This window comes from Tamandua tetradactyla, chromosome X, assembly GCF_023851605.1.
Source record: "Tamandua tetradactyla isolate mTamTet1 chromosome X, mTamTet1.pri, whole genome shotgun sequence".
NCBI lineage: Eukaryota > Metazoa > Chordata > Mammalia > Pilosa > Myrmecophagidae > Tamandua > Tamandua tetradactyla.
The window spans coordinates 141,394,372-141,415,714 of NC_135353.1; the positions used below are offsets into that span (position 1 = coordinate 141,394,372).

A 21,343-nucleotide genomic window follows, 5' to 3' on the forward strand; every position below is an offset into this window, starting at 1 on the left:
TCTTTAAAAAAAACATTTTTTTTTTGTAATAACACTTATACAACTATAATGTTCCCATTGTAACCACTTTCAAGTGGTTAGAATTGCATTCCGGGGGGTGCAAGTGTAGTTCAATTGGTAGAATTTTCACCTGCCATGCCAGAGACCCGGGTTTGATTCCCAGTCCATGCACTTTCCTAAAAACAAACAAACAAGCAAAACAAACAAACAAAAATGCAACAAATGGTGCTGCAATAATGGGACACTCACATGGAAAAATAATGAAATGTGATCCCGCCATACAGCATACCAAAAAAAGCTGCATTCTTAATAATGTGCTAATATCACCAACATCCGTTACCCATAATCATGAGCAACAAAAGAAATATATATATATATATATATATATATAACGGACTTCATCAATGTTGAAAAACAAAAACAAAAAGCTTTTGCACTCCAAAGGACTAGTCAAGAAACTGAAATGACAGCCTATAGAATTGGAGAAAATTATTGGTGATTTTCAAAGTATTTGCTCAGATTCTCTGTCAAATACTGGTCACATCGATTTGTAGATATCTGCTTCCACCATGTGGTACACTGATGGTTTTGCTACAAAATTTAAACTTAACAGAGCTTTCATTTTCTGCCTTTTATGGTTGTTTGAGATCCTCAGGTTTAAAATAACCTTCAGTATTAAGGAAATGTAATTTGCATAACCTTCTGTCAGGAATAATCTTATAGAGAAAAGTAGATGTAGATCAAGATACTTCCTCATGTTTGTGTTTGCACTGGAGACTTGAGAGCATAAAGGAGTTTCTCCCTGTCTTATCATGTTAATTGATCAGCTGTCAGAAGTGGTGGACTTGGGCCTTCCGATTCGGAGTTGGATGGATCAAAATAATAGTTTTATTTTTTAATTTAGTGACATGAGCTTACAGGAATAAAGCTTTTCCTTTTAGTCGGTGAAACTATATCCTACGAGGATTTCTCAGCGTACGTTGATCTATGAGGGTTTTATTTTGAAAAATAGCACTTAACCAACCCAAAATCTTGACTCACATTACTGTATCATCAACTGCCTAATGACAATCCATTTACAAATCCAGAGGGTTTTATATTAAAGTACAAAATTAGGACAGTGGCAAATTATTGCTTTAAACAGAATAGAGCACGACAGTTAGTTGCAGAACATATTTCAGACTTTGACATGGGTTACAATTCCACAATTTTAGGTTTTTACTTCTAGCTGCTCTAAAATAGTGGAGACTAATAGAGATATCAGTTTAATGATTCAGCATTCATATTCATTTGTTAAGTCCTATCTTCTATGTATAATTCCACCATCACCTTTGCTCTTTCCATACCTCTCATTGGGGTTGTTTGGCCTATGGCAATTCTAAATGTTTGATATTGGAAGGGTCTGTCACTGATATGAGGTAGGGAGATGGAACTATCTGATGTTCTGGAGAGGCTGGGCTGGGTGTCAGGACTTATCTAGACCAGGTACCCATTTGGAGGTTGTAGGTTTCTGGCAAGTTATTCTAGTGCCTGGAACCCTTGTGGAATCTTATCAATTGCCTTCGGTGTTCTTTAGGATTGGCTGGAATGGTCCTGGTTGAGGGTTGGCAGGTTATGATAGGTAGCAAGGTCTGCCTGAAGCTTGCATAAGAGCAACCCCCAGAGTAGCCTCTCGACTCTATTTGAACTCTCTCTGCCACTGATACTTTCTTTATTAGTTACACTTCTTTTCCCCCTTTTGGTCAGGATAGAATTGTTGATCATACAGTGCCAGGTGTGGATTCATCCCTGGGAGTCCTCTCCCACATCACCAGGGAGACTTTCACCCCTAGATGTCATGTCCCAATTAGGGGGAAGGGCAATGATTTCACTTGCAGAGTTGGGCTTAGAGAGACTGAGGCCACATCTGAGCAACACCAGACGTCCTCCAGAGGTAACTCTAAGGCATGCCTATAGGTAGTCTAGGCTTCTGTGCTACCTACATAAGCTTCACGAGAGTAAGCCTTGTGATCGAGGGCATGGCCTATTGATTTGTGTGTCCCTAAAATTTGACACAGTATCAGGGGATTCCCTGATGGTAAGGTTTAATAGTTCCATAGACTTTCTCCCCTGCTCAGGGGACTTTGCCAATACTTTTTGATTATCTGATTAATATACTCTAGGATGTTTCCAAGCATTACAATAATCTATACAGGATTAAGGGACCTCTTTCTTGTTCTGTGTTCCCTGTGTTTCAATTGTTCAAATTAGCTATGCAGATTGATTGAATTAGATTATGCACTACAGAAAATCTCAGTTCCAGATCAAATAAACCTTTCTTCCATTGGTCTCAAAGAGTATGTGTGGTTCTAAAATATAGACACTGTCTTCCTTACCCCTATGCTCTGAATTACTTTAACTCCAACCTGTTCAGCTTTGTTCTTATCTCTAAATATCAGATTATATATATAAAAAAGCCTCTCAGAATTCAGAAATAATAATCACCACTCTGGACTTAATGTGTCTGCTCTAAAAGCTTACAATCTAGGTCCCTGTTTTCTTATAGGCATTTTCTAAAGGTGACCATACCATTCTTTTTTTTTGTTTCTGGCTTTTTGTCTCACCAGATGTCCCACATGTTCATTCACATTGTCGCATGCTTCATAACATTGTTCCTTTCTGTTGCAGCACAACCTTCATTCATAAGTATACACCATCATTCACCAATCTACTTCTCCGTCAGTGCATCCTTCAGCCACCTGCATTCATCGGGCATCATGTAGAGGTCCCAAAGTCCACAGTCCATCAACATTGTCAATTTTAGATAATTTCATTGTTCCCAAGAGAAAGAAAACCAATAAACACACCCTCACCAATTAGGAAATTTAAACCTCTTCTTAACTCTTGTCCTTCACCCCATTATTTACCTCTGCTGTTGCTGTGGCAGTGCTGATGGTTTCCTTTTGAACATAGCTCATAGCATGCAATAGGAGTTTTCCCCTGTACCCTGGACTTAAACACTCTTTATACAAGAATCTTATCTTTGGAGTAATTCTTACAAGAACTCATTCATATTTCTACTGTGAGTGAGTAGAACACGTAGGTCTATACAACCCCTTTCAATCTTGTTCATCTTCAATATGGTAATATTACTTCTAGATCCACTAGAGAATCACCTTTGCTCCAATCTATTCCCTTACATTGGAGTTCAACCTCATTAGCTAATGGTTCACCCATCTCTAACTTCTATGTATCTCTAAGTCCCTTGTATTCCCTTGTATAATTCAGAGATTGTAAGTCTCTGATTATACCTTTATGCTGGTCATAAAAGTAGAATCATACAGTATCTGTCCTTTTGTGTCTGGCTAATTTTGCTCAGCTTGATGTCCTCAAGGCTCATCCATCTTGTCATGTGCTTTAGGAAGTCATTTTGTCTTACTGCTGCATAATATTCCATCATATGTATATACCATGTTTTGTTGCTCCACTCATCTGTTGATGAGCATTTGGTTTGTTTCCATCTTTTGGTGATTGTGAATAAAGCTGCTGTGAACATCAGTGTGCAAATGTCTGTTTGTGTCATTGCTTCCAGCTCTTCTGAGTATATACCAAGTAGTGCTATTGGTGGGTCATAGGGCAACTCAATATTTAGTTTCCTATGGAACCGCCAAACAGTCTTCCACAGTGGCTGCACATTATACATTCCCACCAGTAGTGCATAAGTGTCCCAATTTCTCCACATCCTCACCAACGTTTATAGTTTCCTCTCTGTTTAATAGCAGCCATTCTTATAGGTGTGAGGTGGTATCTCATTTGCATTTCCCTTATAGCAAATGAAAATGAACATCTGCTCATGTGCTTTTGAGCTATCTGTGTTTCCTCTCCTGAAAAATGCCTATTCAGATCTTTAGCCCATTTTGTAATTGGATTGTTTGATCTTTTGTTGTTGATTTGTATGATTTCTTTGTATATACAGGAAATCGAACCTTTGTCTGACATGTGATTTCCAATTATTTTCTCCAATTGAGTTGGCTGCCTCTTCTTCTTTTTAACAAAGTCTCTTAAAGAGCAGAAGCATTTAATTTTGAGGAGTTCCCATTTATCTATTTTTTCCTTTTGTTGCTTATGCTTTGGGTGTAAACTTTAGGAAGCTACCTCCTATTACTAGGTCTTGAAGATGTTTCCCTACATTTTCTTCTAGAAGCTTTATTGTGTTAGTTCTTATATTTAGCTGTTTGATCCACTTTGAGTTCAAAAATTATTTTTATTATGAAATATAACATATAGACAAAAAAACAGTAAGCACTTAAGATCTTGTCGCAATAGTCCTGCACATGCTGCAGCCCAGACCAATTACGTCAGTCTCTAGAATGAACTCAGACATCAAAATTTTTGGAAGTTCCCCCAGTTATTCTAATATGCAGCCAAGGTTTGAGAACTACTGTGGATATTTAATTATTGGTGTTGGAGGAATTGCTCCAGTATTTTTGTTTGTTTGTATTGGATATCGCACTTCTCACCAATCTCATAAAAAATTCTCACCTCTGTCAGAATTTCGGTGGGAGGTAGTTAGGGTAGAAATCAGACTTCTGGTGCTTTCTCTCCTATTTTGATTGCCCCCTTCCTTTTATAGAGAGCTGGGTGGCAGTAACAAACAGCTGAAAGACTGTACTAACTAATTAATTTAGACAAATACCATCCTCCTATGGATGTTTGAGGCAGGAATCAGCTTTGTTTTCTGATTTTCAAATTCTGCATATGTTCGTGTGCCAGTTAGCTTGGATGTGCCTCTAAATCCTTTTAGGAGCAAGTGATAACTATGTTTAAATAACACATAAAAATCACATTTAAATGCCTATGAATCTTTTTTAAGATAAAGGGATGTTTCAACCCATGCTTTTTTTCCTTTTCTAGTAATTTTGTATTTTGAATCTCTAATATGGGCACCTGTTGGAATGCTTCATGTCATCATTTGCCAGCGATGCACGTTATATAGAGCCTGGCATGGTCCTGTCACATAGATAACCACAAGAAGCAGTGAAGTTGCCTAGTATTCATTGCAGTATCTGAACTATTCCGGTGTTTTTACTGTTGTTTGTTTTTGCTTCATTCTGTCTTTTGTAAGTTTGTGTCCCACATGGTGAATTCATAAGCATGAACAGAGGAAAGAAAATAAAGCAATTTAGGAAGCAAAGAAATTATCATCGTAGGAGAGAACTTCGTAATACGCATTAGAAAAGTGTTCCTGTTTCAGTCATCAAGCTGAGGCTTTTGGGTGTTCCAAGGTTTTCTGCAAATCACATTTCTTCCTTACCTCTCTTTTCCTCTGGCTCAGCAATACAGCTAAAATTTAGCATCAGTAAATAGACAAGCAGGATCTTATGTTTACTAAAGAAGGTTCTACATTTAAGATGAATGCATTAACTGCACATCAAAAGCATTCATGATTGTTTTTTTTCTTTAATATATTTCACTTGAATATATTTGGCCGTGTGTAAATGTAAGCATTGTGAACTATCAAAATCTATGGCTTGGGGATGCAAGGGTAGTTTAGTGGTAGAATTCTCACGTGCTATGCAGGAGACTCAGGTTTGATTCCCAGTCCAAGCACTTCCCAAAAAACAAACAAACAAGCAACACAAACAAACCAACCAACAAAAAAATTCAACAAATGATGTTGCAATAACGGGACACTCACATGGAAAAATAATGAAATGTGACCCCGCTATATAGCATACAAAAAAAAAAAATCTATGGCTTAATAAAACCAAAACCTAAATACGATTTTGGTTCTATCAGATTAAGCTTATGATTTCATTAGGAGATAAAAAAGATTTTTATATTGTAAATAGGCACATTTGATTGTCAAACGACTCAGAACAGTCGAACATTACAGCTATTTCATTGATTTAAGAGTCAGACAGTATAAACCCATGTGGGGAAATCCTGTTCAGCATTTATGAGGTAATGAAATAATTTAACAACAGAAAGAGAAAATGAGAAACAATCCGGAGATATGAGTTACAATGTTAAACCCAATACAGCCGTAGCAGAAATACTTTTTGTTCTATTACTTTGCAAAGTAGATGTGTTGGTTAATCCAGTGCTGTTGATTTTCTGAAAAACATTTTTATTGAGAAATATCCACACATGTACAGTCCAACCATGTTATATAATCAGTGGCTCACAGTATCATCGCAAAGTTGTGTATTCCTCGCCATGATCATTTTTAGAGTATAAGCATCACTCCAGAGAAAGAAGCAAAAAGAAAAAGAGCTCGTACATCCCATACCCCTTATCCCTCCCTCTCATTGACCCACAGTATTTCAATCTACCCAGTTTTTACCCCTTATCTCCCCCTATTATTTATTTATTTTTATCCTTATTTTCTTTATTACTCACCTCTCCATACCCTGGATAAAAGGAGCATTAGATACAAGGTTTTCCCAATCACACAGTCACGTTGTAAAAGCTATATCATTATGCAATCACCTTCAAGAAACAAGGCTACTGGGACACAGCTCTACAATTTCAGGTACTTCCCTCTAGCTACTCCAATACACCACAAACTGAAAAGGGGGTATCTATATAATGCATAAGAATAGCCTCCAGGAGAACCTCTCAACTCTGTTTGAAATCTCACAGCCACTGACACTTTATTTTTTCTCATTTCTTTCTTCCCCCTTTTGGTCAAGAAAGTTTTCTCAATCCCTGGATGCTGGGTCCGATCTCATCCCAGGATTACTGTCCCATGTTACCAGGGAGATTTATACCCCTGAGAGTCATGCCCTCCATGGAGTGGGAGGGCAGTGAGTGCACTTGCCGTGTTGGCTTAGAAAGAGAGAGACCACATCTGAGCAACAAAAGAGGTTCTCTGGGGGTGACTCTTAGGCCTAATTTTAAGTAGGCTTAATTTATCCTTTGCAAAAATAAGCTTCATCAGGGTGAACCCCAAGATCAAGGGCTTGGCTTATTGATTTGGTTGTCCCTACTGCTTGTCAGATATCAGGAATTCTCCAAATGGGAAAGTTGACTATTTCCTCCTTTCTCCCCAGTCCCCCAAGGGGATTTTGTAAATATTTTTTTTTGCTCTCTGCCCAGATTACTCTGGGTAGTATTGGGGCATCATACTAACCTGAACGAACCAACGAGATCTCACACCCTATTCACGATTCCATGTAATTATGGTGTTCAAATAAATCAGTGCAGTTAATTTTAAATCTGCTCCAACATTGAAATGCTACCTCTAGATGTCACTATATAGAGCTGATTACGTCATATTTTAGGATGAATAAGATTGTCATTTTGGCATGTTTAATGGTGTGGGAAGTATTTAAAAGCAAGAATTGCAGAAGAAAAAAGATGAGAAACATGTCAAACATCGTTTACTGTACTTGGAAAAACTGCATGTATCATGTCCTCACAGGACATCTGACAAAGAAACAGCTCAATAACACTTGTGTTTTGGATGCTTTGTGGAGTTTCTTTGAATATCGAGGCACAAACTCAGATAGCTAGCCAGCGGATGAGGTATGAAAGGTCAATTTTGTTAGATCAAAGGGCCTGGAGGGGGAAGAGGGGGAAATGAGGTGGCGGAAAGGTCTGGGGCTCCTGTGGGGGTCCATGGTAGGAGGGGAGAGTAAGAGCACCTGTGGATACCAGCCTCTTGCCTTTATTGTGATCCAGAGGGGATGGTGGGACTTTCCCAAGGATATTGGGGGACCGGCAGTTTCACATTATACTGTACAAAAAGCTGAAATGGCAAGGGCCATTTGGAGAAGCTGAGAGCAGCTTCTTATCATCCAAGCTTTATGGAGATTCAGACCTTACTGGTAAATGATGCAACATGAAAGGGCCAAAGGGGCTGTTAGGAGAAGCAGCTGCAGGTGCCTTTTGGAGAGGCTAGGGGGTCTCTTATCACCCAAACCTTATGGAGGTGCACACCTTGCTAGTTGTGGCTACACCCAGGGCAGGGCTAGCTGGGGTGGTCATTCAAAAGCTATTTTAGTTTGCTAAGTCATTGAAAGCAGATACCGTGAAATGTTCTGGAAATTTATCAGTATACACTTTTGAGGCCCCTATCCACCCCCATGCCTAATCACCAAAGGCTAGCTGTGAGATAGCAAGGCTTCCCAGAGTACAAAACAATGCTTGCCACCTAACTGGCAAATATCTGGTTACTTCATTAAGTTCTACAAAGATTTAGTAACTAAATATGTGCCAAATATTGTACTAGATATTGTAAAAAGAAAGAAAGAAAAAGAAAGGAGGGAGAGAGGGAGGAGAAGAAAGAAAGAAGACAAGCCCCAAATGGCATCTTGCAGCTCATAGAATAATAGAGGAGAAAGATGACAGGTGAAGAATATTGACCAACCAAGTTTACCATCATCATCAAGAACCTTTCTTTGGATGGAAAACCACCATGTCATAATAACCCCTTGTCATAGTGTGTCATGGCATTGCTAAAATTAGGAACTTCACAAGGCCTCCAAAATATTTTAAGTAGTACTCAGTGGACTCTTCCTTATGAAAAGGGATGGAAATAAATTGTCCAGCTTCTCATGTACCACACACTTTTCAAGGACTATTCCATGTGAATAGCTCATATCTTCAAAGCATGCTCATTATTTTATTTGATCATTACCAAAACCTAATGAGGTAGATATGTCAAATATTTGTGGTTAAGAAAGTATTTAATATTTGTGGTTGGTTGAGTCTGGGGCTGGGAATAGAGAGAGTGACTGCACTCACTATATAGACATGAGGCGTCTTTTGAGGGTGATAGAAATGCCCTCTATTTAGATTGTGGTGACAGTTGCACAACTCTGTAAACTTGCTTAAATTCATTGATTTGTACACTTAAAACAGCTGAAATTTCATAGTGGGTAAGTTATAACTCAATAAAACTTTAAGAAAAGAGACAGAAAGAGCTGTATTTAAATAGAACTTCAGATTACCATCAACTTTTTCATTCCATTTTGTTTCATAGTAAAGGATAAAATGTGAGGAATTTTGTTAAATAACCTGGGATTGACTTGAATTGTTGATGTTTCTTAATGAACCTGCTGATGTCTACTTACAAGGTCTTCTATAGTAAAATCAAAATGGTTTCCATTGTTCACATCCTAATACATTTCATGGATTTCCTTTTAGAAGCATTTTTTTTTTTTTTTACTGAAACTAGGACTTGAACTCAGATTTGCTTTTTCCACAATGATAGTTAGCCCTCTACCAACCCAAAATTAATCTACAGCTTCTACAATACCCTGATATTTCCATACAGTATTATAAATCCCCCCACAATTTTGTTTCATCATTTATCTAATTTGAAAAATAACAATTTCCTGAAAATACGTATTTATTGGAGACTATTTTATTATCTTCATTATTATCATTATTATAACTAGCCATAACATTATTTTCTAGATGTATTACATGAAGTAACAGTTCCCCATAATATTCACTTATTATTCGGGTGGGGGGGAGCATGGGCAGGCTCAGGGAATCGAACCCGGGTCTCAGGCATGACAGGCAAGAACTCTGCCACTGAGCCACCGTTGCCCATCCTCACTTAACTTATTTTTAAAGGGTCTGTGATAAAGTTTACTTTGAAAAAATTTGTATACTGTGTTTATTTCCCTTTTGGAGGTTTTCCCACCTCTCTAAATTTTCAAAACTTAATGAACCACAAAAACATATTTTTTTCAGAATTTTTTTTTTTTATGCTAGATGGTGGGGTCACATTTCGTTATTTTTCCAGGTGAGTATTCCATTATTGCAGCACCATTCGTTAGATTTTTCTTTGCTTGTTTTGCTTGTTTGTTGGGAAATGCGTGGACTGGGAATCGAACCCAGGTCTCCCGCATAGCAGTTGAGAATTCTACCACTGAACTACCCTTGCACTGCCACCAAAAATCTTTTAACGTGCCACATACCTTACATGTCAGGGATAGCTGTTTTTGAAACACTAAAATAGAATGTTTCCTTCGTACCCTTCTATTCCTATGATACTTATAAGAGGAGGATAGAAGAAAAATGGCCATCAGTTAATTTCTTAAAGTTCCTATCCTAAAGCTGCACCAAAGTACTTATAGCTGAATAAGTCCAAAGCTAAATATATTACAGTGATCTTAAAATGTGCCGTTATTGCATACCTTTATATATATGCACCTTCCCAGAAAATGCCTATTGTTGAGTTGTTATATTCTATCAAGCCCTTTGACCTGTTGCATATTCCTGATAAAAGTCCAACTTTCTCCAGTTACGAAGTTTAATTTTACATAATAGGTAATATTCTTACTAACTTGTCCAATTTATGGTTTGTTTTATTAATGTAATGAAAAGCTGTGTGAGGTTTTTTTATTTGTTGAATTATTATAAAGTATAATATGAACTTTTTCAAAATTATTTGCCTCTGATCATAATTACACTTTTTTGCAGTTCCCCATGCTTTTAAACAGTTTTTTTTTATTGTGAAATGCAGCATACATACAAAGAAAAGAAAGAAAAAGCAGTACATTTCAAAGTACACTTCAACAAGTGGTCACAGAACAGATTTCAGAATTTGTTATGGGTTACTTTCCACTATTTCAGATTTTTCTTTCTAACTGCTCCAGAACACTGGAGGCTAAAAAAAAAATCAGTATAGTAATTCCATGGTCCCCTCAAGATTATCAACTAATTACATCCCCCTAATCCTTTATACCCCTTCTCAAAATGAAAAAGCCAAAATGCCCATGTTTCTGTTTTTGTTTTTTACACTTTTTTATTTTTATTTATTTTTATTTGTTTAACTTTTTTATTGTTAGTGTAACATATATACAAAGCAAAGAAAGAAAAAAGCACTAGTTTTCAAAACACTCTTCAATAAATAGTTACAGGACAGATCCCAGAGTTTGTCATGGGCTACCATATGATCCTGTTGAATTTTTCCTTCTAGCTGCTCCAGAATATAGGCAGCTAGAGGGCTTAAATATTCTTTATCATCACAATTGACTTTTTTTTCCTTCTTTTTATGTGAAAAATGACAAATATATAAAAATGCAATAAATTTCAAAGTACCGCACCACAATTTGTTGTAGAACAGATTTCAGAGTTTGATGTGGGTTACACTTCCACAATTTTAGGTTTTTACTTCTATCTGCTCTGAGATACTGGAGACTAAAAGAGGTATCAATTTAATGATTCAACATTCATATTCATTTATTAAATCCTATCTTCACTGTATTACTCCACCATCACCTTTGATCTTTCCACACCTCTCTTTGGCGGTGTTTGGGCTATGGCCATTCGAACTTTTTCATATTGGAAGGGTCTGTCACTAATATGGGGTAGGAAGATGGAACCATCTGATGTTCTGGAGAGGCTGGGCCCTCTGGGTTTCAGGACTTATCTGGAACAGGGACCGATCTGGAGGTTGTAGGCTTCTGGAAAGTTACTCTAGTTCATGGAACACTTGGGGACTCGTATAAATTGCCCTAGGTGTTCTTTAGGATTGGCTGGAATGGTCCAGGTTGGGGGTTGGCAAGTTATTATAGGTAGCAAGATCTAACTGTGAAGCTTGCTTAAGAGTAGCCTCTTGACTCTATTTGAACTCTCTCTGCCACTGATACTTTATTAGTTACACTTCTCTTCCCCCTTTTTTTTTGGTCAGAATGGAACTGTTGATCCTATGGTTCCAGGTCTGGATTCATCCCTGGGAGTCATCTCCCACGTTGACAGGGAGGTTTTCACCCCTGGATGTAGGGGGGAGGGCAATGATTTCACTTGCAGAGTTGGAGAATGTCCATGTTTTAAAAGTATACTTTATCCAAGATCCCTTAGTACATTTTTTAAGTATCTCTCTAATCTGTTATATATGACCATTTCTCCTTCTTGAGGATGCAATTTCAAATTACCATCTAATTACATTTATTGGTATAACATTTGTCCATTAATCATCTCATCATGACATTTTAAAATATTTTTTAATTCTGAAATATTTTCAGTTATTTTCTCTAGAATCATTTTCTTTCTCTGACATCACAAAAGCTCCAGTAATTATTTGAAATAAAGTTTCCTTTATTCCATTAAATATTTTAGACAGCTACAACTTAATTTTGCTTGCCATTTGCTGTCATTAATTTGATATATGTGAATGGTCTGATGAAGTAAATCATGATAAAAAGCCTTGCTCCCTGCTCAGTTAATTGTAAAGTGCTATATTGGAAATGTCATTAATGTTTGAGTTATAGTTCCATAATTTCCTCTTTGCTATCTTTAACAGAAAAAGGGTTATTTTCTTTACAATTGTTGATTTCTTTCCTATTTTGATTATATAATAATAGTTCTGAATATAATTGCTATATTGTCAGTGCCTTTATTTTTGCAATGTGATGATGACATAATTTGCTTTATATGACTTCACTTTTATGAAGAAAATCTTGTGATCCTGAAGGGAATTAGATTGAGAACTCCTATTAGAGCATAAATGAGTGTTCTAAATGAGTAGCCCTGATTTTCTGTTTTTTTTTCACTTTGCTTAACTTGGCATTTACTGATTTTATGTAAAGCCATGTCACAAATTTCACAAAACCAGTTGTTTTCTTTTTTTTTTTTAACACTTATGATCTATCTCCTGATAGATAAATATCTGGGGTGACAACAAAACTCAAGTCATACATCCTTTAGATCTACAGCAGATCTTACAAATCTGGTAATCAATTATGGATATTATTTTCCTTAGCATTAAATCTCCCACTCCCCAATGTTTTATTCGACAATGTTATTTTCTTCCAATGTCTGATCACTATGTCAAGAAAGATGATGTAGTGCTTATGTCTTTTTTTAATTAGAGGGAATTTAAAATAGAAAGTTGTCCATTCTACCCGAAAATGTTCATTATACTCCATTATTTAAATAAACCACGTATGTATTTCAGAATAAGCCTTCCCTAAACTAATAGGCATTTCTTAATAATGGGGTTCTAGAATAATACTCAGATAAGATTAAGTAAGGTAGGTGGTGGAAGCAACCCAAGCACAAACTAAAAATTAATTATCAGTTGAAAGCAAGGGTTATAGAATTAATCTGTAAAAGTGTAAATATAAGTTGTGATGTATGATATAGATCTGCTTTTGTTTTATAATTTTAATAATGAATTAATTGGCTGCTATTGAATATGTTCATTCAGTGTATTGGATAGCTTTTCCCAGAGCTAGTTGTGTGATGTATTCTACCGAAAGAAAATTTAAAAAATAGATTTTCTGAGCGAAATATTTAGCCAATGGGCCCATTTAATGCATAATCTACTTAATGCATGAAGAAATTTTGACCACTAATCATATTGCAACAGTATATCACTAGAGATATGAGATCTCTTCTAGAAAATCTGCCTATAAATTATGATAAAGTCTTGGTTTTATATGCTGTTCAGTCATCATTATTTTCAATATTAGTTATTTTATCGGTAATGATCATTCTAAGAATACAGAAATTCATCCTCTCAGTCCTCTGTCTACTCGATATAGACATACACATTTCAAATTCTGTGAAATGCTTTTTACAGAGTTTCAAATTGTCCAATCTTCCTATTACATTCTACATGGTCCTTTTCATCCTCTGGGGCACATAAAGGTTAAGTTTTTGCGTGTGTGTTTGTAAGTCATTGTTGTCATTGTTTGTTTGAGTCATGGAAACAGTATGGCTCATTTGAATGAAAGCATAGTGCACTGTCAGAAGACCTGTGTTCCAATTATTACTTAGACTCCCTTTGGTTTGTTCATATGGCAACATTTTCCCATATAACATCTCACCTAAGCCTTTTGACCCAAACCAGTATGAGTGAGAATTTCCCCAGCTATGCTGCCCACAAATCGTGATAAAACCCCATTGCTGGCTTGTCATTATCCTCAGTTTAGAGATGAGGGAACTGAAGCTCAGAAAGTTTTGATACTTTGTCCAAGGTAGCAAGTTAGAGCCTTGAGATTTAAACCTAGATTTCTCTTAACAATATTCGGTTCTGATTCCCCAAGAGCATGCTCTTTTCCACTGACCTCTTGACCTTTGCTCTTCATTCCATTTCCTCTTGTTTTACTCAGGGTTTTCTAATTAATGATCTTCTTGCATTTCTTAAAAAATATCTTTCTCCATTAGTTCCTTCCACACAGCTTAAAGATGTGTTCCGCACTTGCTGCCCTCAATTTCCTTATGTGCAGAGACAAATGTCTTCAAAAATAATTTCAACTATTTTTATTAGGATGCTTTCTAGTGCTTCATCAGGCATCAGCCCTTGAAAACCTGATTTCTTCTCCCAAAATCCACTGAATCTGCCACCTTAAGTACACTTGTTAATACATTTCTCATTTAGCCTGTCTCGAAGTTGACATGGCTGAGCTCTCTCTTATTCTTAAAACTCTCACATCACTTGATTTAAGTGGCACCATCTCTCGTTCCTGATTCTTCTCCCTCTCTTTGTTTCTTCTTTCTTTGCTGCTTTTATTCTTCTCCATACTCCTTAAATTCCCATATTCTCCGTTATTCTCTCCTGGCCCTTCCTTCCTACCTCCCTCTAATGTTTGAAAACACTAAAAAAACACATATTGTACAAGTCCACACTGCTTTTTGAATATATATGCATGCATACATACACAAATAGCAAATAATAAAATCCAAAGGCATTTCAATGTATAAATGAATTTATACCTAGCATTCTCTAACCATTAATTTCCTCACTGATTAGATGAAATAGTAGTAGTAAAACTGCTGTTATTATCTGTGATTCTGATCAATTTTAGATTTAAGAATATATTTTCATATTGAAAATACTAGAAACCATTCGTTTAGCACCAAATTATTTAATATCTGATCCCTTCCTACATTTCTACTTATATATCTGCCAATGCCTGCACTCATTCTTTATGAATTATTTGAATTCTCCCAAACTTTTCATGTTATTCATTACCTCATCTGCACATTTTCTGTTCCCTCTACCAGAAATACTTTTCTGTTTAAAATGCCCATCCACTTGGGTATTCAGTATATTATTTGGGACTCTTCAGTGCAAGTAACAGACACCAAATTGAATTTGCTAATGCAACCAAAAAAATGGGGAAGTAGAGTTTGTTTTAAGGATACAGGGATGTCTCATGGAACTCAATGGCAAAAATAAAGTTTTGCCTTAGAAAGGGATCAGAATCCTGTATTTGGGTATTTCTAACAGCAGTTCTAGCAACAATCATTATCTGTATTGTTTCTGTCATTTGGGAAGGTTCAACTAGATGCTTCTCTCTTGGGGTTTCTCATGTGATTGTAGTTAATTGTTTGCAGAGGTTCAGTTATCTGAAAGTTCAACTGGGCTGGACATCCAAGATGGAGCTTCTACATGGCTAGCAGTCAATGCCGGTTGTCATCTGAAAGCTCACCTAGGATTGTTAAGCTCTTACCCTTGACATCTCTATGTATCCACACATAGCCAAGTTAAGGAATGTTCTTGGACTTGAGCCTCAGTTTTGCCATATTCTGTTAGTTAGTGCAGTCAACGTGCCCACACAGATTCAGAAGTGAAGAAATAAACTCTACGTCTTGGTGGGGGAGTGAAAGAGGATCTTGTGAGGTGGGAGTTATAGTTATAGTTGTCTTTGAAACATATCATCCACTTTACCCTCTGACTGGAAATCATCAATATTTTTGTCTCTACGTTTCTTTCCTATCTCTTTCTGTCAAGGACCTTTGTTGTTCTTCAATTGATGCACCAAACTATAGACTTCATCAGCATGGTTTCCTGGAATATGGGACGCAGCTCTAAGCATCCCCAGAGCTTGCCTAGAATTTCTCTCATTAGTGCTAAAATTCCAAGAGAGAATCTGATGGATCCTTCTTGACCCACATATTTTCCATGTTCTAATCGTCTATGACTTGGGGGTGCCCATGGTCATGTGGCAGAGACATAGTTACTATAGTAACTGAGGGGTTGGGCTTCTCCTAGCTGAAAGGTCATGCCCACAAAACCCCACATATATCTGCTGTACCTAGCAATGCTTACTCATTATTTAGGTCTTACTTTGAAACATCACCCTCCTGTGGCATTTGTTAACTCCCTCTGTATAAGAGTCACTCCACACTACAAACACTCATTAAATTTTGTGGATTCTTTGGCATTATTTTGCTCTGTGAAAAGTGTTATTATAAACTTACATGGATCCCTCACCCACAGATTCTGTAGTTCGTGGAGGATAATACATATCACTATTTCCCACACAAAGCCATTATTCAACCAGCGAACACACTGTATATAGTAAAAAATATCATGTACATTTACATGGCTCTTTGCTCTTATTTATTTGTTTATTTTTGCTCTTATTTATTATAAGCAGAAATCTAATCACTTAAGTAATTCTGAATTAATTTGCCGCTAATATTGTTAGCGTCAATATTCTAAAGAGATATGAAGGTATCTCTGTGAAGTCATAAACTTACATTTTAAGTCATTCTTTCTGCCACTTCATGCATTTTCTTTGGATAATTCTCATTGTTTACGTTAGCGTGGCAGTTCTCTGTGGTAACTGCTAAATAAAACTGATGTTATTTTCTGATAAAATACACTGGAGTCGACTGCAATTGGTATGAATGAGGTTATACTAATATACATTATACAAATTGTTCCGCGTGATGATTTCTATGGAGACTGTGGTTTATGTTAGTCAGTTTCTTCTTGTCAAACATTTTTATGATAATCTGGCAATGACTGTATTTTAAATTAGAATAATTTGACCGCTAGCTAATTCTTGCTGGGTCTGACAGGAAGAAATAAATGAATTAGGTGTTTTGGTCTCTGTACACTGCAGGATTTGCCTGCATCAAATTTTGAATAGAACTTGATCAGAAATTTTTTACTGAATGTAGAAATATTTTATAGTTATTTAAGCCCCACAATTGATCTCTATAGAAAGCTAAATATCTACAAGAGAAAAAACAATGACAGTTAAGACCTTTAGCTTCCCTTTCCTAGACCTATGCTAGCCATGAAAATTTTACTGAAACATGGCACAGAATGACTGAGCAAAGTTCTTGATAAATAATATTGTCCACATTCAACTTTCTCATTATGTATTATCTCTGCCACATTCAACTTGTTCATGAAGATTAATATCCTGGTTTTGGTCAGATTTGAATATAAATTCAAAGAGAAAAGAAAGAGAATCAATATAGAAACTTAATTTTACATGTTAGATATAAATGGATATTTTTCACTGAAAATTGTATCTGAAATAGCTATTTATTATCATTAGCTCAAAATGATAATTTCTTTTTCATAATAATCCCCAAAAAGGAAGAAATAAGTCATTTGGTTTTGAATAATTATTGTAAGTGAAAAATGTGTGTCATTTTAAAGCCGGCTCTATTGCTGTCATGGTTTAGGAGAGGTTTTGCATTTCCACCTCTTGGAAACTAAGCAAGTTGTTCTTTGCGATAAAATATAGAGCATGCTGACTAATACTGCCATTCCCCCCCCCAACAGAAAATCCAATCGGATTTGACGAGTCATGAGATAAGTTTAGAAGAAATGAAGAAACATAACCAGGGAAAAGAGGCTGCCCAAAGGGTCCTCTCCCAGATTGATGCTGCACAGGTATTCCTTATCGTACAAACTAAGGAACCGGTTTTAGTTGGACATTAAAATATAGTCTAGTCTATATTAGATAACTTGATTATTATCCAAATTGGAGTTGAGGACATTATTCGAGAACAACAATATGGTATCTAAACAATAAGAACATTTCTTGTGTGTGTATTGCTTAAGGATTAAATAGGCTAATAAATGATCTTTTATTTAATATCACATCAAGTAAAAATTACTAAATTCTTCCTCCAAATGCATGTATTTTTCATGCTGGACAATGCAAAAGAAGATTGCTTTTTTTCTTTTTTTTGGTGGCTTTACTTTGATATATTTTTGCCTGTGTGTCTTTAAGAATAGAAGAAAATCTATTACTGAAAGTATGACTGGTTATTGTTTGGAAGACAAAAGTTTGATCTGTACATCCTTTACATTTTGTTTATAGAAAAAATTGCAAGATGTTTCCATGAAGTTTCGATTATTCCAGAAGCCAGCCAATTTTGAGCAACGTTTACAGGAAAGTAAGATGGTTTTAGATGAAGTGAAGATGCACTTGCCTGCTTTGGAAACAAAGAGTGTTGAACAGGAAGTAGTACAGTCACAGTTGAACCACTGTGTGGTATGTATTTTTGGTGGTAAATTGCCGCTACCCCTTGACATTCCATCTTAAGAAATATCTGCTGATATTCTCTTATAATGGAAATTGTTTCAGATAACTGTAATACTTATATTACATAGTTTTAAGATTAAAATAACAGGGATATATTAAGAGACAAGGAGTTTTACTCAATAAGTAGTCATTTAATACCTATTCTATATGTGTCTTTTTTGAGGCTAAAATTCTGCTCAGGGTGATACAGAGTATAAAAGGGGGTATAATTGTTTAATTACTGTTGTGTGTTTAATATATTTTAAAATGGAAATCCAGAAAAGAAATGGATTACCCTCTAAATGGCTAAACTAACAGTAGCTGCAATGATAACCAATCCAGAAATATTGAGTAAAAGTAAACTAAGTGATGTACACAAGTCATCTCTAATTCTCAAGGCCACAGGTTACCTGAGGGAATTTAATGACTAACAGCTGGTGAAGAGCAAAATCAAGACCCCAATCCAGGCACTTATTGCAAATCCTAGTATTTTTCAATTAAACATCAGTGCAATGCCACCAAATCACAAGGACAGAATAAAAAGGCATGGGAAGCAGACTTCTGGGAAAGATGGTAAAGTAGCGAGCCCCAGGACTCAGCCTATCCACCAAAACAATGATTAAACTGGTAGGTACTGTCTCTAACAACTACTTTAAATTTCTGGAGGCCAGAAAAACACTGTACAGCATTCACGGAAGAGTGAGAAGAAGAGGCTGAAAACTATGGTAAAGGACAGTAAATTGCTTTCTCCACGTGGTGACTACTGGTGGCCATACCCCATTCCTGCCAAACACTGCCATGGGGCCCAGTCCCTGGCTAGGCCACTGGTGGTGACAGACAGGGACGTAAAAATCCTCTTCCTCAAGAACAGGGGTGGTCACAGCCGATCGCTGATGATGGCTTTTGGTAAGGATCACTGAGCACCCAGCTCTGAAGGCAACCATTGCCTCATTCCTATCCCAACCAAGGCAGTGCTATCCATTTTTTGACAGTTAGCAGGAGGGCTGTGTTTTCTGGCCAGGCCAGGAAAGCTCAGCTTTGAGGAGCACTCAGAAAAGCTTTTGGTGCCCTTCCTGATCCCCTCCCCAGGAACTTTGGAGCCAGTCTGGGTGCCCTTTGTGGGTCCCTGGCCCTGTTTTAGCTGGGAAAGGCTGACTTGGGAAAGTCCTTTCTGAGGTGACCCTCCTCTCAGAATCTGCCCTCCAGGAAAAAGCAGCTTCAGATAATGAAAAGAATGTAAACAACAACACTTTGGGACAAATGTCTGCCAGTTTCAAATACCTGGGAGAGGGAGGTCTGTCTCCTGGGAAACAGAGGGGATAACAAAACTCCTCTAAACTGGAAACTCCAAAACAACTAACGAGCAAGGGCCCGGTAAAAGACAGGGAAAACCTCGCATGCTGCATTTGCCTTAGGCTTTTCTTCGTGATAGGAGGGCTGAAGATCAAGAAAATCTCTGTCTCATCTCCAGCTGATAACAAAACAAAGAAACATACATCTCAGAATAAATTGCAGGGTTAACATTTTAAAATATTAACATGTACAGTACATGCACACACACGAAGAGTACAGGACAAAGAAACATGAGATGATGACCCCTCCAAAGGAGGAGAATAAAAATCCAGAAAACACCAACAAAGATGACAAAAATGTGAACATACCAAGCAAAGCCTTCAAACAAATGATCTTAAAAATGCTAAAGGAGATGAAGGAAAGTACAGAGAAAGAACTAAAGGATATCTGGAAAACAACGAGTGATCAATATGAGAGTCTAAGTAGAGATGGAAATTTTAAAAAGGAACCAAACAGAACTACTGGAGTTGAAAACCACAATAACTAAAATGAAAAACGTCCAGGGGGGTTTCAAGAGCAGATCAGAGCTGACTGAAAGAATCAATGAACTTGAAGACAAGACATCTGAAATGATTCAAGCTGAGGAGCAGAAAGAAAAAAGAAATATTAAAAGCAAAAATAGCCTAAATATCTACGTAACACTGTCAAGCAGACCAATGTATGCATTAAGGGGCAGAAGGAATAGTCAAAAAATAACGACAGAGAACTTCCCAATCTTACCAAAAGTCATGAATGTATACATATAGCAAGCTCAGAGAATACCAAACAAGATAAACATGAAGGAAAATATACCTTGCCTTATATTGATTATACTACTGAATGCAAAGGACAAGCGAGTTCTGAAAGCTACAAGAGGAAAGCAACATGTTATCTACAAAGGAGTTCCAATTAGATTGCGTACTGATTTCTCAGCAGAATCCATGGAGGCGAGAAGGCAGTGGGTTGAAATACTTAAAATGCTTAAAGAAAACTGGTCAGCCAAGAATTTTATATCTGCTGAGATGCTCTTTCAAAATGAGGGGAATAGAAGAAAATGTAGGGAAATATCTTATAAATCTTGTGATAGTGGGTGGTTTCATAGACCTTACACCCAAACCACAAGCAATGAAAAAAGAAATGGATAAATGGAATCTCCTCAGAATTCAACACTTCTGTGCATCAGAGAACTTTGTCAGGAAAGCAAAAACACAGCCTACAGAATGGGAGACAATATTTGGAAACCACATATTGGATAAGGGTTTACTTTCCAGAATATATAAAGAGATTCTACAGTTCAACAACAAAAAGACAAACAACCCAATTAAAAAATGGGCCAGGGTGCATGGGTGGTTCAGTGGTAGAATGCTCACCTTCCATGCGGGAGACCCAGGTTCAATTCCCAGACCATGCACCCCCCCAAAGAAAAAAAAGGACCAAAGGCACAAACAGATACTTTTCAGAAGAGGAAATACAAATAGCTAAAAGGCACAAGAAAAGATGTTCAACCTTACTGGCTATTAGGGAAATGCAAATCAAAACCACAATGAGATATCATCTCACACCCACCAGAATGGCCATTATCAATAAAATAGAAAATGACAAGTGATGGAGAGGATGTGGAGAAAGAGGCACACTTATCCACTGTTGATGGGAATGTAAAATGGCGCAACTGCTTTGGAAGGCAGTTTGGCAGTACCTCAGGAAGCTAAGTATAGAATTGCCATACAATCCAGCAATTACATTACGTGGTATATATTCAGAGGACATGAGGGAAAGGGCACAAACAG

The 21,343-nt window shown here is 36.9% G+C and overlaps 1 protein-coding gene across 8 annotated transcripts in view; it reads left to right on the plus strand.

The window, feature by feature from the left end:
- DMD (dystrophin) overlaps positions 1 to 21,343 on the plus strand; it is a 2,428,671-nt gene that overhangs the window by 1,136,463 nt on the left and 1,270,865 nt on the right. For all 8 annotated transcript variants that reach the window (XM_077145121.1, XM_077145123.1, XM_077145120.1 and 5 more), the window contains 2 exons: positions 17,477 to 17,587; positions 18,021 to 18,194. In XM_077145121.1, the coding sequence (XP_077001236.1) occupies positions 17,477 to 17,587; positions 18,021 to 18,194 (285 nt within the window). The remainder of the gene's footprint in view (positions 1 to 17,476; positions 17,588 to 18,020; positions 18,195 to 21,343) is intronic.